The sequence below is a fragment of the Hyperolius riggenbachi genome, chromosome 9 (assembly GCF_040937935.1).
Source record: "Hyperolius riggenbachi isolate aHypRig1 chromosome 9, aHypRig1.pri, whole genome shotgun sequence".
Taxonomy (NCBI): Eukaryota; Metazoa; Chordata; class Amphibia; order Anura; family Hyperoliidae; genus Hyperolius; species Hyperolius riggenbachi.
In genome coordinates, this window is record NC_090654.1 from 284,385,029 (window position 1) to 284,405,525 (window position 20,497).

Consider the following 20,497-nt stretch of genomic DNA (forward strand, 5'->3'; position numbering starts at 1 on the left):
TTGAGGAATCGCAAACGCTCCAGTGGAAGTTGCCCCACCCATTAACATAAGCTGAGCGTTTTTCCAAAACACTAGCGTTGGCTGATGGTGTAATGGTTAAGGGCTCTGTCTCTGTCAGGAGACCAGGGTTCGAATCTCGGCTCTGCCTGTTCAGTAAGCCAGCACTAATTCAGTAGGAGACCTTTGGCAAGTCTCCCTTACACTGCTACTGCCAATAGAGCGCGCCCTAGTGGCTGCTGCTCTGGTGCTTTGAGTCCGCAAGGAGAAAAGCGCAATATAAATGTTATTTGTCTTGTCTATTTGTCTTGAATCGCTCCAGAAATGCTCACAAAACCGCTCTTGTGGGTTCCAGCCCTGAGAGCTGTACATACAACCATTTGAGCTATGCTTACTATGTTCCTGTGATGCTGGGAATACACCGTGAGTTTTTTGGCAGATAGACGGCTCAATAGATCATTTCCAACAGGTCCGATATGATTTTGATCCTTTTTCTGATCTATTTTCCCATAGAAAATGAATGGAAATTGATTCGGAAAAACGATCTGAAAATGATCAGCCACTTAATCTGCCGAAAAAAAACCTCATCATGTATTCCCAGCATAAGGACTATTTGTGTTGTTTTGTTCACTGTGAAAAGATGAATAACAAGTTTAGTTGAAAATCCCTGGTGCTGGTTGGAAACATTTTTGATAAAAACACCAGATTGACTGAACTTTTCTTTCCAACCAAATGTGGATCAAACATCGATCAGTGATGTCTGTCTGATTTAGTATGGAGAAGACACAGGTCTGCTTCATTTAAATCACAACAGTAATAACCTAGTCGTAGTAGCAGCATTTTGATCTTAAAGGACACCTTAAAGTTGATCCAAATTAAAAATACAAGATTTCAGGAATAAAATCTATTTTCTAAAGTATAATAATAAATAGCAGCCTTTTTTCAGCTCCAGGATGATAAATATAGAATATTTTACATTTATTGGAGGAACCCCTCCCTTCCTTTCATATTGCCGGGACAGAATCCGGCAGTCTGGTGGAGTAGGTGGTGTCCAGCATAGGAGGAATTGCTAATGGCTGCCACCTGTATAACTCTAGTTATGAAAAGAGAAGGGTGAAAAGCATGCACTGAAATGTTCATAGGCTTGAAGGAGTGTTTATTTATCTTTGTTTGCGTCAGAGTGGTGCAACTAAATATTATAATTAAAAAAATGTTTGGTTTGGGTCCGCTTTAAGTGAGAGGGATATGGAGGCTGCCATATTTATTTCCTTGTAAGCAATACCAGTTGCCTGGCTGTCATCCTTTTAGCCATCGCCCCTGAACAAGCATGCAGCAGATCAGGTGTTTCTGACATTATTTTCAGATCTGACAAGGTTAGCTGCATGCTTGTTTCTGGTGTGAGTCAGACAATACTGCAGCCAAATAGATCAGCAGGACAGCCAAGCAACTGGTATTGTTTAAAAGGAAATAAATATGGCAACCTCCATATCCCTCTCATTCTCACAGTTCCCCTTTAAAATATATTATGCAATTGCTTATATTTTAGAGCAGAGAGGAAGTCTGAATGCAGGTCTGTTTTAAAGTACATAGTATTGCAAGTGGTTGGCTGTCAGGCCGGTATAAGAGACAGATAAAAATGTATCCAGTCGGTTCCACCCCACTCTATACTTCGATATATACAAAACAGTCCACAAGGGGTTTTAAAGGAACAGCATCAATCTGTTTAATTCTTCATAAACATCTATTTTCCTTGATTGCAGTGATATGAATAAGGTATCCAATCACAGAACCCAAAAAAAAGCCTGACGCGTTTCACGGCTGGAGGCCGCTTCCTCAGAGGCAAACGCGTTCAGTCAAATTTGACCAAGCAGTCCAAACGAATGGAAATAATTGGAGCGCAATCTACGATGCTGTCCAACGGTGTGTAAAGCCCAATCTACACGATACGATTCTTTATACGATTGAATTACGATTCTATTTATGATCCGATTAAATCCAACATGTCCGATCAGGATTCGATTCAATTAGATTTGCCATTGTTTTGCATTGAATCGAATCCTGATTGCAGAGGGGGGAGCGCTAGCGGAGGGGGTGGGGGGAATTTTCGACCCCCCACGATCGGGGCATGCTCCCCCCTTATGCCTGCGACCCCATAGGGGGGCCTGATTCGGAAATGTTGGATTTAATCGGATCGTAAATAGAATTGTATCGTGTAGAACACCAAAGAAGTGCCGGTGTGTAGGAGAGGAGACTCGCACTCTTGTCAGGCCGGTATTCTGTCATATAGTGGCGGTCAGCGTAGCATGATATCTAGATTGCAGCCAGCCAGCACGTCCTCCATGTAATCACTTTCCCTGCTCACCTGCAGGGCTGCACAGCTGGGAGCTTTTTAATTGAATGCTGCGATCCAGCCTGCGTGTATAAATATTTATTGCGAGAGCCCCAACGACATCGCTCTGCAATTATTGCAATACACCAAGAGATGTTTATGTGCTCAGCAATGTTTTATATGCATTTCATCGAGGGGTCTTTTTCCACTAGGAAAAGCAGTCGCATGCGAGATCGCCCTTTGTCGCGGTTGTGTTCCCTGTAGTTTGCACAACTGATGTTTCACCGCGATTGTGTTGCGATCCATTGCCTGTACATCATGATTAAAGTGCGCTTGGGATTTCCGACAGGCGGGAAGAAAAGGTCGCTGGGAAAATGGCATAGCGGCACGATTATGATGCAATATTTCTTGCGGTCCTGTACAAAGTATAGGAGCGCAAATGCACCAAAAATCGTGCAGGTTGACGATTGCAATTCGAGGGTAAAAAAAACAAACGGCACCAGTGGAAAAACAGCATTTACATGTCAGACTCAAAGCTGTTGTGATCTTCAAAATGGGCGCAATCCGATTTTTGCATCGAATCATGCTTAGTGGAGAAGGGCCCTAAATGTTATTTCATTCATTTTTCAGGATATTAGAATTCTAGCCTTCTTGCAATAAGGTGTATATGGCTGGATAGTGTACTGGTTAAGGGTTCCGCCTTTGACATGGGAGACCAGGGTTCGAATCCTGGCTAGGTCAAGTACCTATTCAGTAAGGAGTTCAAGGCAAGACTCCCTAACACTGCAGGGTGGCCTCCTGAGCGCGTCCCAGTGGCTGCAGCTCTTGAGCGCTTTGAGTCCGACAGGAGAAAAGCGCTATACAAATGTTCGGATTATTAGTATATGAAATGTTACAACTGAAATGTGCAGTAACCTCTGGCAACCAGCAGGTGGACAGTTCCTTGTATACCTCCTAGAGAATGGGAACTCCACTACAAGCCATCAGCTGCCGGTCTTTTAAAGGGGAACTGAAGAAAGAGGTATACGGAGGCTGCCATATTTATTTCCTTTTAATCAATACCAGTTGCCTGGCAGCCCTGCTGGTCTATTTCTCTGCAGTAGTATCTGAATAACACCAGAAACAAGCATGCTGCTAGTCTTGTCAGATCGGACTTTAAAGTCTGAAACACCTGATCTGCTGCATTCTTGTTAAGGGGCTATGGCTAATAGTATTAGAGGAAGAGGATCAGCAGGGCTGCCAGGCAACTGGTATTGATTAAAAGGAAATAAATATGGCAGCCTCCGTACACCTCTTACTTCAGTTCCCCTTTAACAGGCAGCTGATAAGTGAATCCGCTCCTAGAGGCTTTGCCTGACTTCATTAAGGCCCGTTTCCACTAGCGATTAAGATGCGAGGCGATCGCCGTATCGCCTCTTATCCCTCCACAAGTACTTCTGGTGTCTTCCGTACAACCGGAGGCGGCTTCCCAGGGACTCTGATGCTGCGGAAAACTGCAACATGCTAGCCATGCTTTCCCCTGCGTCGCATCGCGCCGGTCGCGTATGTAAACTCACGGCAATGGAAACTACTCCACTCACGCGAATTGGTTGCAGTTTACTTGCGTTGCGATGCAGAGCGGTTTCTGCATAGCAACGCGTCTAGTGGAAACAGGCCCTTAAAGAGAAACTGCGACCAAAAATTGAACTTTATCCCTATCAGTAGCTGATACTCCCTTTTACATGAGAAATCTATTCCTTTTCACAAACAGACCATCAGGGGGCGCTGTATGACTGATATTGTGGTGAAACCACTCCCACAAGGAACCCCTCCCACAAGAAAAGTTCGAACTTTTGTGGGAAATAGCGGTTTACAGCTGTTTCCAACTGCCAAAAACCATTCAGCAGCTACATCACTTGCCAACAGTAAAATGTTCACCGGAGTTCCTCTTTAAAGAAAACCTGAACTGAACATTAAAAGTCAAAATAAACATGCACAAGTCATACATGCCTCCTGTATAGTGTACTCATCAATCTATTTTTCCTCTCCTGCATCCTGTTTGTCCACTGTGATCAATGGAATTCTCCGTCCTCCATTTTGAAAATGGCTATTACCCCATAACAGCTTCCTGGTCAGCACACTGTTAAACTGTAACATCGTCCACTTGAGCCATAGGGAAACATGTACACATCAGTTCTCCTCTCAGCTGTAACTGACAGCAACTGATATATTTCAGTTCTGACAAAATGTTGTCAGAACTGGAAGGGATCACTGTAAGAAGAAAATGGTGAGCTTCTGAGAGGAACTGATGGCAAGGTAACTATGTAATGTTCATTTGAAGTTACCTCATGTGTTTATTTTAAATAATTTTACTCAGTACAGGTTCTCTTTAACCACTCTGCATCCAGACCTTGTTTCCCACTTATGGACCAGAGCAGTTTTGACAATTTAGCGATGTCCTTATTTAATCAGAAATAACTTTATCCCTACTTATGACACAGAAATGAAATATTGTAACGAATGTGGAATTCTCTCCATGGTCAGCGCACAGGACACGCGCTGACAATGCGGAAATCCTCCACAAGCGTATAATTTGAGAGAACCCAGCAAAAGGTGCAACGCACCTGTAGAGGGAGATTCCTGTCGGCAGATGGAGCTGTGGCATGCAGAGGATCCTCTGCCGTGCCACAGATGCCAGACAGGAATTGTATGAAGGGAAGAACGCAATGCAAGAGAGACTAAAGCGACAGTGTATGTGTGTCCACCAATCTAGTCGCCACCCAGCGACGATGAACACACAACCATGAAGATCAGGTGAGAAGGCAATCGCAAGGGATGGCGATTGCTAACAGCGACACAAGACTGAATAAGCACAGAGGAGGAATGTATGTGTGTGCACCAATCTAGTCGCCAACCTGCGACGGTGGACACACAACAGAGAAAACCAAGTGAGAACGCAATCCCACGCGAATGAGAATGAGCACAGGGACAGAATGTATGTGTGTGCACCAAACTAGTCGCCCACCTGCAACGGTGCACACACAACAGCAGATACGAAGTAGGAACGCAATCGCGAGAGAGGCGATTGCCAGAGGTGACACAAGGCTACAGCAAGGCAGAGCACGAGAGTAGCAAAGGCACAGCAAATCATACAATGAGAAGGTAAGGAAAATAACAAACGCTAACTAAACGCGAACACCGCACTCATTCGCAACAGCGAATGTGTTTACAGCGCGATCTCCGCATGTTAAGCACAACAGAGACAAGCACGCCTAACTAACCACCGACAGACAAACACGAAACAGAGGATGCGAGCGCTTGCTTAACGGTTACCTCACCGAGCCTCCAGCAAGCGTTTGTATCAGACAAGACAGATACACGAAAACAGGAATAAGTGATTGATACGATCCACCGCTCTTCCGCCAGAGCGAGTGCGATCTAAATAGGGAAACAGAGTTAGCAGGATCCACTGCTCTTTCCGCCAGAACGAGTGTGATCCAAGTAAAGCAACAGAGCTAGCAGGATCCACTGCTCTTTCCGCCAGAGCAAGTGCGATTCAAGCAAAGCAACAGAGATTAGCAAGATCCACTGCTCTTTCCGCCAGAGCGAGTGTGATCCAAGTATAGAAACAGAAAGAGCTACCAGTAGCAACCGCTGCTCTGGTTAGCACCCAACAGACAGACAGAACAGGCAATACAAATATACAACCTGACTGAACTAGAGGGGTGTCTAATACAGTCCCCAGAATTACTCTGTTAGCTAACAATCCAACAGAGAAGGCTGACACTCCAGGAGTGTGTTTACAAACCGTTATGACCAGCGAAGCCTTCTGGTCAGCAGCAGGCTTTTATACTGCAAGCCCTCAAACGAGACAGCTGAGCAATTTGCATGTATGCAAATCTCTCAGCAAAGCAACTCTGAAAGTTGCAAGATGAAGCCAGGTCTCTTTTCCAGAGACCTGCATCTCTCAGACATAAGGAATGGTCAAACAGCTGGCTGCCTGTGCAGCCAGCTGAGCGGATCATTACAAATATATATTGTTTTTCTCAAGACAAACTAGGCGTTCATTGTATGCCATTTTTTCCCTCAAACAATTTTTGCTTTCTATGAATTATAATGGGAAAACAATAGTAAAAAAAACACATTATTTCTCAGTTTTACTAATTACAGTTTAAAAAAAAAAAGTGCTATTGTAGATAAAAAGACACAAATTTTGTTTGGCTATTCTTACCGCTTATCACAAAACTTAGATTATGTTCCTGTCACAATTTATGGTGAAGATATTTGATTCTGAAATAATGCTACAGAGTGTATTTTTCACTATGAACTGAGAAAAGTATTTTTAATGGTAAAAATCAATCTCATTAGCTCAGGGAACATATATTCCCGTTCACCAATTAGTGCTGCATCAGATAGTGCCAGAAATGTGCACAGGGGATACAAATACTAAAATACATTTGCACAGTTTCTTCTTCATTATTCATGGCAGCAGACCTATTGTTTATAGCCTGTGCTTTCAAATGGGCTTATCTGTCATAGGCAGTCATGTGACACGGGGGGGATCAAATTACAATTGTGATTAGTCACAGATGAGGAGGAATTAGACAGGCTAAATACATACAGGTTGCATGACTCTCGTTTTCCTTCTGTCCCGTGCACTTTAAATCAGTGGGGATTTCCTTTTTGGGAGACATTTTTGGTCATGCCAATGAGGGAGGTTTTATGGTCTCTCCATCACACCGCTGCGACTAGATCGCCTTGCACTGCAGACTGACTCCCACAGAGGTGATGTGTATTCCCTCACTCACAGCCAGCTGCCACAATACAAGGAGCCTACATTATTACTCTTATGTATATACTTCTGACCTCTTTTGAAGCCTCTCCTGTCACCAGAGGTGCATATCGTGACCTTGAGACTGTACTGTGTGTACTCCTATTTTCTATTGCCTGAGGAAGTGGGAACATACCCGTGAAACTCGTTGCAGAAAAACCCTGGGGTGTACAAAAAAGTGATTGTTTTGGGGGGGGGGTTCAACCACTGCCTCCTAAGCCATTTTAAAAGTTTTAAAGAGAATCTGTATTGCTAAAATCACACAAAAGTAAACATACCAGTGTGTTAGGGGACATCTCCTATTACCCTCTGTCACAATTTCGCCGCTCCCCGCCGCATTAAAAGTGGTTAAAAACAGTTTTAAAAAGTTTGTTTATAAACAAACAAAATGGCCACCAAAACAGGAAGTAGGTTGATGTACAGCATGTCCACACATAGAAAATACATCCATACACAAGCAGGCTGTATACAGCCTTACTTCTGACTCTCAAGAGATCATTTGTGTGTTTCTTTCCCCGTTCTCATGCACTGAAGTTTCAGGCTGCTCGTTTCTTCCTGCAAACAGCTTTGCCCTTGTCTGTAATTCCTCAGTATGTGGAAAGCCCAGCCAGCTCAGAGGACGATTTATCCAGCTTGTAAAAGATAATAGAGAAGAGAGAAGCTGCCCTAATCTAAATAATACACAGGCAGTGTGCAGAGAGGGGCCTGGAGGAGGGAGATGCATCACAGAACCACAACACTGAAGAACTTGGCAGCCTTCCAGACACAGGCTGACAAGTCTGACAAGAGAGAGATAAGTTGATTTATTACAGAGATGGTGATAGTAGAACGTGCTGCAGTAAGCCAGAACACATTAGAATAGCTTTTGGAACTTGTAGGATGATAAAAAACAGGATGCAATTTTTGTTACGGAGTCTCTTTAAGAATTGATTTTATCCTGTTGGCGCCTCTGTTCTTCATTACGTTATACTCTTTGCATTGTGGGTAATAACTGCTTTTTCCAACAAGCAAGCAGAATCTCCCTCTGTACATAGGACTCCCAGTAACGAACATTCCACAGAGATCACCTGGCAGAGCTAAAGATGTCCTCACCAGTGATAAATCTCAGAATGTAAATCAGGGAGAGGAAAGATTTTACAATGGACAAACACTGACTAAATAATATTTAATTAATGAATATTTATTTAAAAAAAATAAACCATTCCATTCACTGTTGTTTTCGCTACAGTTGCCCTTTGATGAGCGTTGTAATGCAGGTGCGAGCGGCCCCGTCCCAGCGCCTCCTCTCTAGTCAATTGAGGGAAGTGGATGCAGCAGAAGCGGAAATATTAGACATGTTGTTTCCATTGTCCTAACAGAAAGGAACAGAGAGGCCGAGCCAAAAAAAGAGATTTACACATTTGAAAAAAATAAAAACCCCAACTTTGCATTATCTGCCAAAAATAGCTTTTCTGCGTGGCAAGAACATTTGTCGATAGAAAGGCAATGCCTGAAATACTCTATAAAATACTTGTCGCAAAAGCGATATCGTTTCCCATAGCAACCAGCTTATCACTTTTTAGATTTTTGGATGCAGGTAATTATTCCATATTTGTGTAGAGCTGGGACAGGAAGGCCTCGTTCACCTCCTCATACGCAGATGGCCGTACGATCGGACCGCAACGTGTACAATCGCACGACACCTGCGTTTGCATGCGTTGCGTAGCTGATGCCGTTCACTGAAAGTGAATGGGTCAGCTGCGTGTTTTGGGAAAAAATGCGCTTGCGCACCGCACTGGTACGGATCGCATGCAGTGTGAACATCAGACAGTGCGGTCTATGCGCTGCTGATGTTCGTACGCATTGCTGAAGTACGGACGGCAACGCGTCTAGTGTGAACGAGGCCTTAAAGAGGAACTGTCGCGAAAATCTTAACATTTAAAACACACAAATAAGAAGTAAGTTTCTTCCAGAGTAAAATGAGCCATAAATTACTTTTCTCCTATGTTGCTGTCACTTACAGTAAGTAGTAGAAATCTGACAGAACTGGCAGGTTTTGGGTTAGTCCATCTCTACATAAGGGATTCTCAGCATGGCCGTTATTCTTTATAAAGACGCTCCCTGAAAGAGATTTATTCAAAGAGAAGCTGACAAGCCTCCCTGCTCACCGTAGACTTTTTTGGCAGGTGGACGGAGCAACTGCCAATCACTAAGTGCATTTTGAAAATAAATAAATCATTGTGGACCCCCCATTAGGCAATAGGCTAGTCCAAAACCTGTCGGTTCTGTCAGATTTCTACTACCTACTGAAAAGTAATTTATGGCTCATTTTACTCTGGAGGAAATGTACTTCTTAATTGTATATGCTTACATATATTTAAATGTTAAGATTTTTGCGACAGAGGTCCTTTAAGAGGGAGAAATTACAGTGTTACAAGTGATCCACCCTCAGTGGGGTGAAACTGTGAATGAGGCCCTTCCATCATATGATGAGCTATCGTAGCAAAAATTGTCCCAAAAAATGACTTAAGATGGCCACACACTATACAATTTTTAAATTTTTTTTTTTTTCTCCAATTCAAGAATAATCAATTTTTTTGATTGATTGAAGTATCAAAACTCTGACCATTGTACCACACGTGTCTGTGTTCTCCCAGAAATCTTTTCCAGCCGGGTGGCATGAAAAAGTAGCCGGGCGGGGCGAGATGAGAGAATGCAGGGGCGGATGCTTCTGTGAGCAACTCTGTTTACAGCATAGGAGGAAGTGAGCCGATGACAGCCGGGTGGTCTCCAAAACTAGCCGGGTGGAGCACCCGGCTAAAAGAGCCCGGGGAGAACACTGCGTGTGTTCAATTATTCCCCAATTATGAAAAGAGAGATTGAAAACTCTGAAAAAATTGCTTAGGTCTGTACACTTTTATAAATTGACAATCTCACCATTCAGTGTTTATAAAAGTTAATCAGAAAAATCCACCACTCCCAATCGACTTATATTGAAAAATTGAAAATCTGATCAGCTCGGATTTCTTGCTCACATGATAAAGCTTTACATTTTTCAGGACAACCCATCGTTTTTATCAAATCGCTGTACAATTGGATAAACTTTATTGTATTGTGTGTGGCGACGTAAAGTCTTGGCTAAATGGGAAAGGGAGATGGTTAAATGGGAAACGGGAATTGATTAGTTTGGTTGAGGCTCCCTTTTGCTGATCGGCTGTTTGCAATTGGCACTGTTATTGGCCTGAGGGAGCGGGCTTAGACCCGTGAAACGCGTTGCCTGTGCTAAATATTTATTTTATACAAAGATTTCGTCAATTAATCTAATTTTATTCACACTGGAGTGCCTCTTTACCCAAATTGTGCTTTACATATTCTCAACACACACACTGTTGGAGGGGTCTAGACAGACCCACATGGTTTATCCCGCTGGGCCTTCTGAATATTTTCGGCGCACGGCAGTGGGAGGGTTTTCTTCACCTGATTTTTTTTTTTTTTTTTTGCATGTAGCTAGCCTAGCACTAGCTACATGATTCCGCCCTCCCTGCGGCATCCGCCCAGCCCCTCTGATCGGCGCCAGCGCATACTGCCAACAGGAAATCACGTTCTGAACGGGATCTCCTGTATGGGCTTCCCCCGATCGCGATGACTTAATCGACGTCGTGACGTCAGGGGGAGTCCCGTTCCAGCCCATAGCGCAGCCTGGCGTTCATTGGCCAGGCTGCGCAAGGGGTCTGCGGGGGAGGGGGGCCCTCTTTCGCGGCGGATCGGCGGCGGATCGGCGGCGAGCAGCGACGATCGGAACAAACTGTAGCAAAGTGCTAGCTGCGTGTTTGAAAAAAAATTGTCCAAATCGGCCCACCAGGGCCTGAGTGGTGCCCTGCGGCGTTACTGGACGAGCTGAGCTCGTCTGTAAAGCCTAGAAACCATAGCGATAATCTTGTCACTTTTACAAAGAAGGGTGACCACACCCAGGTCCGCCGGACCACCCCGAGTGGAGTCGGGTTTGTTGTCTCCACCTGCTTCTTGTGGTTCGGTTGCCCCGTCTGCAAACTGCCTTTTTGAGTAGTACAAATACCTTACCTGTTGATATTCCATATATGAAAACATATTGCGCTATTGGGCTCCCGTTTTTTGAGTTTTTTTTTTTTTTTCCTCTAGGGTGCTGAGACACCCTACTACTCTACATTCATCAGTGACCTGGCCGGTCCAAGGACAAATATACGTAGAGAATGCACTCTAATATCTGTGTGTGAGAAGCTGTCTCGTGTGACAATGTGATGGCTTCTCTTTACGGCATTTACATTTGTTAAAATCATTCTATGAAATATGGATGTTTTTGTTTTGTTTTTGGCTTGTCAAAATATTTTAATGCATAAAAGTTAGCCCAGAACCTTGTTAGCAGTTGGCATATAAAGGACAACTGAAGTGAAGGTGTATGAATAAGCAAAAAAGAAAGCATCCATGGTTTATAAACCAAACGACCACAACTGTGTATAGTAAAGGTACAAATGTATTTAAAGTGGATCTGAGATGAAATGTACTCATTGCATAATTGTGGTCCTTTCATATAGTTTATAGGAAATTCCTCAAGCCGAATACTTTTTTGTTTTAATGCTCTAATTCCCTATAAACTAAACAAGCCACGCCCACAGGTTTTCAGAGAGCCAAGGCATTTTCAGACAGTAGCAAGGGCTCATGGGAGCTCAGTCTGGGCAGGAGGAGGTATTACTAGCCAGAGATTTCAGAGGCAAAGGGGAGGAGGGAGGAAGAGGGGGGATTAGGTTTTTTTCACAGGCTGAGTGCTCAAGATACAGATAAGCCTGCCTCTGTGTAATGTTTGCAAACAACATGGCTGCTGTCATTGTATCACAGGAAGAAATAACCATGTTCTATTAAAGCTGTTTGCAGCTAGATTTGCTGTGTAAACTATCTAAACTTTAGATAAGATATATAGACAAGTTACTTGTTATAGTTAGTTTTTCATCTCGGATCCGCTTTAAAGAGAATCTGTATTGTTAAAATCACACAAAAGTAAACATACCAGTGCGTTAGGGGACATCTCCTATTACCCTCTGTCACAATTTCGCCGCTCCCCGCCGCATTAAAAGTGGTTAAAAACTGTTTTAAAAAGTTTTTGTAAACAAACAAAATAGCCACCAAAACAGGAAGTAGGTTGATGTACAGTATGTCCACACATAGAAAATACACCCATACACAAGCAGGTACAGATACAGATACAGCCTTCCTTTTGAATCTCAAGAGATCATTTGTGTGTTTCTTTCCCCTGCATCTCTCATGCATTGAAGTTTCAGGCTGCTCGTTTCTTCCTGCAAACAGCTTTGCCCTTGTCTGTAATTCCTCACTATGTGAAAGCCCAGCCAGCTCAGAGGACGATTTATCCAGCTTGTAAAAGATAAGAGAGAAGAGAGAAGCTGCTCTAATCTAAATAACACACAGGCAGTGTGCAGAGAGGGGCCTGGAAGGAGGAGTTCATAGCAGAACCACAACACTGAAGAACTTGGCAGCCTTCCAGACACAGGCCGACAAGTCTGACAAGAGAGAGATAAGTTGATTTATTACAGAGACTGTGATAGTACAAAGTGCTGCAGTAAGCCAGAACACATTAGAATAGCTCTTGGAACTTGTAGGATGATAAAAAACAGGATGCAATTTTTGTTACGGAGTCTCTTTAAGGGTGTGTCCCAAAAATATAAAAACAAAACGCATCACCAGCGCCACTGGGAGGGAAAATATAGGGGATAACAATGATGTAAATAAATCATCACAAAGTGCCAGTGGAGGTAGATATACATATCAAACACATCACATCAATGACATGAAGCTAGCTATGCACAGCACAGTCAGACTGACCCTCTCAGCGCCCCCTGGTGATTGGACCTCACATGTATCGCACCTCTTACTGTGCTTCTTCGGAGATCCGATGAAGCACCGTAGGGGGCGCTGAGAGGGTCAGTACTTTGGAACGGTGAAGGGCTATTTTACTTTTTATCTTGCTACTGACAGTTTACTATTTATTTTTACTATGATAACTGCACCAAGGAGACTGTGCGCGGAGCAGTGCTTTTCAGCGCTGCTAGATTTGGGCGCAGCCGGCGCCTCCATAGACTTCAATAGGAATCATTCCTATAGCGGCGCTCAGTGAGTAACGTCGGCTCCGTCAGAAGACTGAGCCGAGATTGCTTAAAAACATAATAATTCGGCCTCCAGCAATCACTGGAAGCCGAATTATTTCATTCCCCCACTATCCATGTCGGCCTGGAGGGGGAACAGTAATTAACACGGCCGGGACTTGTGCAGAAGCAGGATCAGCTATATACCGCTGTATCCTGCGCCCAAGTCTCCCGCGCCGATTTCAAATGTACTCACTGTGCTGTCCATAGCTAGCTTCATGTCATTGATGTGATCTGTTTGATATGTATATCTACCTCCACTGGCACTTAGGCCCAGTGCACACCAAAAACCGCTAGCAGATCCGCAAAATGCTAGCAGATTTTGAAACTTTTTCTTTTTTCTGTAGCGTTTCACCTAGCATTTTGCAGTTTTGTGAAGCGTTTTCGGTGTAGTAGATTTCATATATTGTTACAGTAAAGCTGTTACTGAACAGCTTCTGTAACAGAAAACGCCTGGCAAACCGCTCTGAAGTGCCGTTTTTCAGAGCGGTTTGCGGTTTTCCTATACTTAACATTGAGGCAGAAACGCCTCCGCAATCCAAAATCTGCAGCAGTCGGGGAGTATGCGTTTCAGCAAAACGCCTCCCGCTCTGGTGTGACCCAGCTCATTGAAATACATTACCCAAGCGTATCCGCAGCCGCAAGCGGATCGCAAACCGCAGCAGAACCGCTCTGGTGTGCACTAGGCCTTAGTGATGATTTATTTACATCATTGTTATCCCCTATATTTTCCCTCCCAGCGGCGCTGGTGATGCGTTTTTGTTTTTATATTTTTGGGACACATATATTTGCACCTTTACTATACACAGTTGTGGTCGATTGCTTTATAAACCACACGGATGCTTTTCTTTTTGCTTAGTTGTCATTTTAGTCCATGGATATGGATAAGTTTACATTGCTCTGTTTTTTGATTGTAAGGTGTATGAAGGCTGTCGTGTTTTACCTATTAAGCAATACCAGTTGCCTGGCAGTCCTGCTTATCTCTTTGGTTGCAGTAGTATCTGCATCACACACCTGAAACCAGCCTTGGTGGCTAATCTAGTCACACTTTAGTCAGAGCACCTGGTCTGCTGCATGCTTGTTCAGGGTCTATGGCTAGAAGTATTAGAGACAGGATCAGCAGGACAGCCAGGCAATATGCATTGTTTAAAAGGAAATTAATATGGCAGCCTCCATATCCCTCTGTTAAAGAGACTCCGTAACAAAAATTGCATTCTGTTTTTTATCATCCTACAAGTTCCAAAAGCTATTCTAATGTGTTCTGGCTTACTGCAGCACGTTCTACTATCACCATCTCTGTAATAAATCAACTTATCTCTCTCTTGTCAGACTTGTCAGCCTGTGTCTGGAAGGCTGCCAAGTTCTTCAGTGTTGTGGTTCTGCTATGAACTCCCCCATCCAGGCCCCTCTCTGCACACTGCCTGTGTGATATTTAGATTAGTGCAGCTTCTCTCTGTTCTATTATCTTTTACAAGCTGGATAAATCCTCCTCTGAGCTGGCTGGGCTTTCACATACTGAGGAATTACATACAGGCAGAGCTGTCTGCACTCCGCAGGAAGAAACAGCCTGACACTTCAGTGGAAGATAGCTGCAGGGGGAAAGAAACACACACATGATCTCTTGAGATTCAAAAGGAAGGGTGTATACAGCCTGCTTGTGTATGGATGTATTTTCTATGTGTGGACATACTGTACATCAATCTACTTCCTGTTTTGGTGGCCATTTTGTTTGTTTATAAACAAACTTTTTAAAACTGTTTTTAACCACTTTTAATGCGGCGAGGAGCGGCGAAATTGTGACAGAGGGTAATAGATGTCCCCTAACGCACTGGTATGTTTACTTTTGTGCGATTTTAACAATACAGATTCTCTTTAAGGTGACGTTTAAGAACTTAAAATTTTTCAGTTTTCTGGCTATTTGTCAGTTGTCCGCTGGGCTCTGTGTTTATAAACCTTTAGCCCACTAAACAGTAGCCCAACATGTACGAGGAGCAAGCTAGGAAATGCTACAAGAATGCTCTCATTCAAGCGTTGCCGTTCTAAGAGCATTAATTCTGCTGTGGTAGCAAACGCCAAGCATATGGCCATAGAATGAGCCCCAAGCTGGGAGAGCAATGCTGGGTACACACGATGAGATTTTCCGTTCGATTTGCGGATCGATTCGATTAAATCAAACATGTTCGATTGGATTTCGATCGTTTTTTCCGTCGATTTTGCATACCTATCATGAAAAAAACGATCGAAATCCAATCGAACATGTTTGATTTAATCGAATCGATCCGCAAATCGAACGGGAAATCTCATCGTGTGTACCCAGCATTAGGCTGAGTGCACACATAACATAACACGAAAGGCCGCGTTTTATGTCGTGTGCATATTTTTTGTGCGTTTTTTCTGCATTCGTGTCTGTTCCCGCAGATGCGTTTTTCAAGTGTTGCGTGCGTTTTAATGCAATTGCGGTTCGCCTATACAAAACGCATATGCGTTTTTCAAGTGAATTTGAGTTGATGCAGGATTATGCACATTTTGTATGCAAAATAATGCAACTTAAAAATGGACCAGTCGAATTTTACCTCAGCGGGATTTGATTGGTTCTTGTTTAAGCTGCATAAATTTGCATACAGTATTTGCATAATGCTGCACCAGCTCAGAATTATTTGCATCTCATTGACCAGCCTTAAAGAGGAACTCCGGTGAACATGTTACTGTTGGCAGGTGATGTAGCTGCTGCATGGTTTTTGGCAGTTGGAAACAGCTGTGACGGCTATTTACCACAATACAGCAAGGTTCCCAGACAGGAAACTGCCAAAAAAGGTACAAACTTTTCTTGTGGGAGGGGTTTCACCACAATATCAGCCATACAGCGCCCCCTGATGGTCTGTTTGTGAAAAGGAACAGATTTCTCATGTAAAAGGGGGTATAAGCTACTGATTGGGATAAAGTTCAATTTTTGGTCGGAGTTTCTCTTTAAGCTACGTACACACATACAACAATCGTTCATTGTGACCGACGAACAAACTTTTAATTGACAAAAGAACGACCTAAGTAAAGTTAGCTTTTAAAGGTGTGTAACGATCTGATCGTTAGAACGAACGTTACATCACGTAAAGCAACTATTGCGCATGTGCATAAAAATGAAAAGTTCCATGGAGAAATAGCGAAATGCGCATGACAAGCCTAGTACGAACGACCATCTCCAACGATGTACTACTTTTGCAAACGATCGTCGTTAGAAAAAATCCGCCAAGCTAGATCGTTAGTTTTTAACGATCTAGCTCGTCCGTCGTTAGACTTAATGGTCGTTGCCTGCTTTTTTTTAAACGATCGTCGTTTGAAATGATCGGGGAACGATCGTTTCAAAGGACTATAGTCACGTGTGTGTGTACGCACCTATAGAATCTCTACACAGGTTGCGCCTAGTCCACTGCCTGAAATACTGCTGGTTCTGGGCCGCCACAACCTAATTATGGCCACTGGTGTCTCATCAAATGCGTGTTGCAACCAATCAGTGCACAGTATATCGGTAGCTCATGGTTACAGAGGGAACTACAGTGCTTAGGATTGGGCTGGTCATGTCCTGTCAGAAAGCTTACCCATAATCCTGTGCGCAGAAGTCTGGGCCACCAATAATTAATGGCAGGAGCTGGGACAAATATAGAATATGATTCATAACACGCAGAACAACTGGTTTAAAAATGTAAACCTCAACCCTTCCGAGTTTCATTATGCATACTGGAGCATGAAACATATGAAGTGAGGAATACGGAGGCTGCCAACTTCATTCCCTTATAAACGATGCCAGTTGCCTGACTTGTGTGCTGATCATGTGGATATGCCAGGTCTACCACTACGTATTCCCCATATGCCCACTTACATTAAAGCGGTGTGAAACCCAGCTTAAAGCATAAAATATACTATCTCTAAAATTATTTGTAGCAGAACAGCATTCAAACAGTTAAACACAGCACTTTGTTCTTGAGCTGAAAGCTCCTTGCTTGAGTGGGCAGCTTCTGGTGGCATCTGAAGAGGTGATAACATTCTTGTGTTTACATTCCTTTGTCTGCTACATTCCTAGCTGTGCTGAAAATGAGCTCTCTCTCTCCCGTAGAAGCAGAAAGAGCTGAGAAGTGAGCACTAGATAGATTTTAATATATAACTACAGCAGCTATGCAAGAAAATGCAATGGCAGCTTTCAGAGCAGATACATTGTACTTTGGGAATTTGTAATTTGTAAACAGACATTACTTCAGCACAAAGGCAAATATGATCACTTCAAACAAATTCCTTGCGCTCCTACTCCAGAAACAGTCGCTTCCACAAATCCTTTCCTTGTTCTTGGTTCTATGCACTGCGCTGCTCCGATTTTGGGAAAACAGGCATATCTAAACAGAAAAGGAGCGCTCCGTAGTGCATTACCATAGGATATCTATCAATTTTATTCGCAAGACAATTGGGTTCTAAAAGTGATATACTTCCTGCTTTCATGGAAGTAGACAAATTAACATCCTGTGCTTTTCAATTAGCCTCTCTGCCGAGGCAGTTAGCTGAGGGATCAAATTACAACTTGTGATTAGTCACAGATGAGGCAGGCTAAAGGCTAAACTCTCCAAATACATACAGGGTGCATTTCTCTGTTTTCCTTTTATCTGTGCAAGAGTGCAAGTCCATTTTAAGGGCTGGTTTCCACTATTGCGGTGCGGAATCGCCTGGATTCCACCGCGGACGAAATCGCATGCGGATGCGTTTCCGCATGCGTTTTTCCCCGCGATTTCGCATGCCTAAGGGTAATATGCGATTTTAACCATGTCACTGCCTGTGTAAATTTATATTACCTTCCATGCGAAATCGCGGGAAAAAACGCATGACAAAACCGCATGCGATTTCCCTATTAAAAGCATTGCGTGCGAATCGCACGCATTCCAGCCGCACACGAAATCTGACGGCTCTGCCGTGCAGATTTCCCCCGCACACCAAAACGCTCCCGCACGACGCACAAGTGGAAACAGTCCCATCCACTTGTATTGCCTATGCGAATCCGCATGCGGACAAGCTATAGTATAAACGGGCCCTCAGACTATATACTCTGTACAGAGCTATGGTATATGTTGATGCTATAATACTAATATATATATATATATATATATATATATATATATATATATATATATATATATATATATATATATATATATATATATATATATATATATATATATATATATATATATAAAACTAAATAATAGATCTGTACATGAGTCCTGAAGGAAAGAGGAACTGTCCCTCCAAAAGAACAGTTAGGAGCTCTGGTTCAGTATACTTCGCAAATCTCAATCGCTTTCTGGAACGATTTTAAGAGGGCTAATGGAATGCAAATGAAAAATCGCAATCGCATAACAAAATTAAGGAAAAATCGCACTCGCTGGCGTTTGTGATTGCGATTGCTAATGGAAAAGGGCCCTCTTCAGGCTGTTCATGTAGCAGTGATTACACTGTAAATATGTAGCTGTGTTCCGTGTCTCTGTCCCCAGCTGTTTCCATAGTGTCCTCCTGATCCTGTTACTGACGTGTTTCCTCTGCTGGGCATTGTCTGCCAGGAGGTCAGTGGCTCTGTGTACAGCCATAGTCAGCCCATCCCCTCTCCCCGGCACACAGGCAGCAGACAAAAGCTTCTGTGAGCAGAGCTCTGTCCTCTCCCTACCCTGACCTGCACAAGCTGCTGCCCCTCTGACCTCTGCTGCCTTGAGTGTCATGGATTAAAAGTTACACTTCAATGGAGTCCTGATCCCAAAGATCTCCCAGCCTTTAATGCAATGTGACAGCCAATCAGCACTCCCTTTCCATTCCTAGTTTCTTTTTTTTTTTTACAGTGTCATTTTCAGTTGTTGCGCCTCAGCCAATCGGCTGCCTCCTCTTCTCTGACATCACACTCTAGCCAGTTCCCTCCGGCTTTAGACCTGCCTGCTTCCTTTTTTTTTTTTCTTCTTTTTTTTTTTTTTTTAATAGCCAAGATGGAGGCTGGATCCCTGCCTTAAGGAGTACGCTTGCTGTGTTTTCTCTTTATTGTATGTTTTTTGTTTCTGCTGGGCATTCCTTTGATGCTGTCATGTAATCAGACTGGAAACAGGATGGTGGTGGAGGCAGCGAGTTCCAACGGCCCCTTCCAGCCTGCAGCTCTGCTGTACATCCGCGGTGAGTCTGCCTGTTTTGTGCTGTGTGATGGGGAAGGTTTCTGGCTGGCTTGGGGAATCAGGAAGTGCTGAGCTGATTAACCCTTTCTCTCCTCCCTGGGGCCACACAATAGACGCCCTCGGTCTCACGTCGTCTGGGTTTTAACGGTGGATTTTTGGGCTCTTTTGAAAGCTGTGGTTAATTTTTGACAGCGTGAAGCTGGCTTTGCTGCTTTCTGGTCTTCCTTTCCCCTCCCCCCTCTCCTCTGGCTCCGCTTATGTCAAAGGATGTGGACCCGCTATCCAGGGAAGGTGCCTGGGGTGGGAAGCAATGGGCTTCTGGGTAGATTGGGGCTCAAGCTTGTATTTTTTGTTCTTTTTGTTTTTTTTACCTTTGCCATTTGTTGATCAGGCAAGGGTGCTGATTCATGAGAATGCATATATCAAGGGAATGATGCCTACATCACGGCCCTGCTGAGGACGTTGAAATAATGCCCCCTGGCTTTTAAATTTGGATTTCTATATTTTCCCCTGCTAGATGGGCAAAACAATTATTTTAAAAATAAATAGTGTAATGCATTATTTGCTATTGTTTACGGGGAATTATTAATTCCTAGCTTCTATTTGGCCTTTTGTTCTTCCCCAAGTAATCTATACTGTATATAGTTTCTCTAAAAACAAACAAGGAATGTTATTGTCCGGTAAACTATAAATCTCTGTATTTAGAGAACCACTTCAGGGTCGGAAATTAATTGCAGAACAGGAGAGATTCTGAAGGCTTGTATCCCCCTCCCTCCCCCGCTGGTCTTCTTTAAAGTGGACCTTCCTCTCTCTGCTATAAAAGATAAGCAACAGCATAATAACCTTCAAAGAAAAAACATTTCTTTGTTACAGCTGATACAAATCCTGCAATAAATCTGCAGTGTATCAACTTCCTGCTTTCATGGAAGCAGACATATTGTTAACATCCCGTGCTTGCAAATGAGCTTATCTGCTGAGGCAGTCAGGTGACACAGGGAAGAGA

The 20,497-nt window shown here is 43.4% G+C and overlaps 1 protein-coding gene across 2 annotated transcripts in view; it reads left to right on the forward strand.

Annotated features, from left to right (window-relative positions):
* PPP2R5C (protein phosphatase 2 regulatory subunit B'gamma) overlaps positions 1-20,497 on the forward strand; it is a 224,364-nt gene that overhangs the window by 74,830 nt on the left and 129,037 nt on the right. Inside the window, exon 1 of one of the 2 annotated variants that reach the window (XM_068254709.1) lies at positions 19,314-19,495. The exons of the other annotated variant lie outside the window; for it this stretch is intronic. Coding sequence (XP_068110810.1) covers positions 19,402-19,495 — 94 coding nt within the window. The 5' untranslated portion in view covers positions 19,314-19,401. Of the gene's footprint in view, positions 1-19,313; positions 19,496-20,497 lie in introns of those variants that run through there. 2 annotated transcript variants of the gene reach the window in all.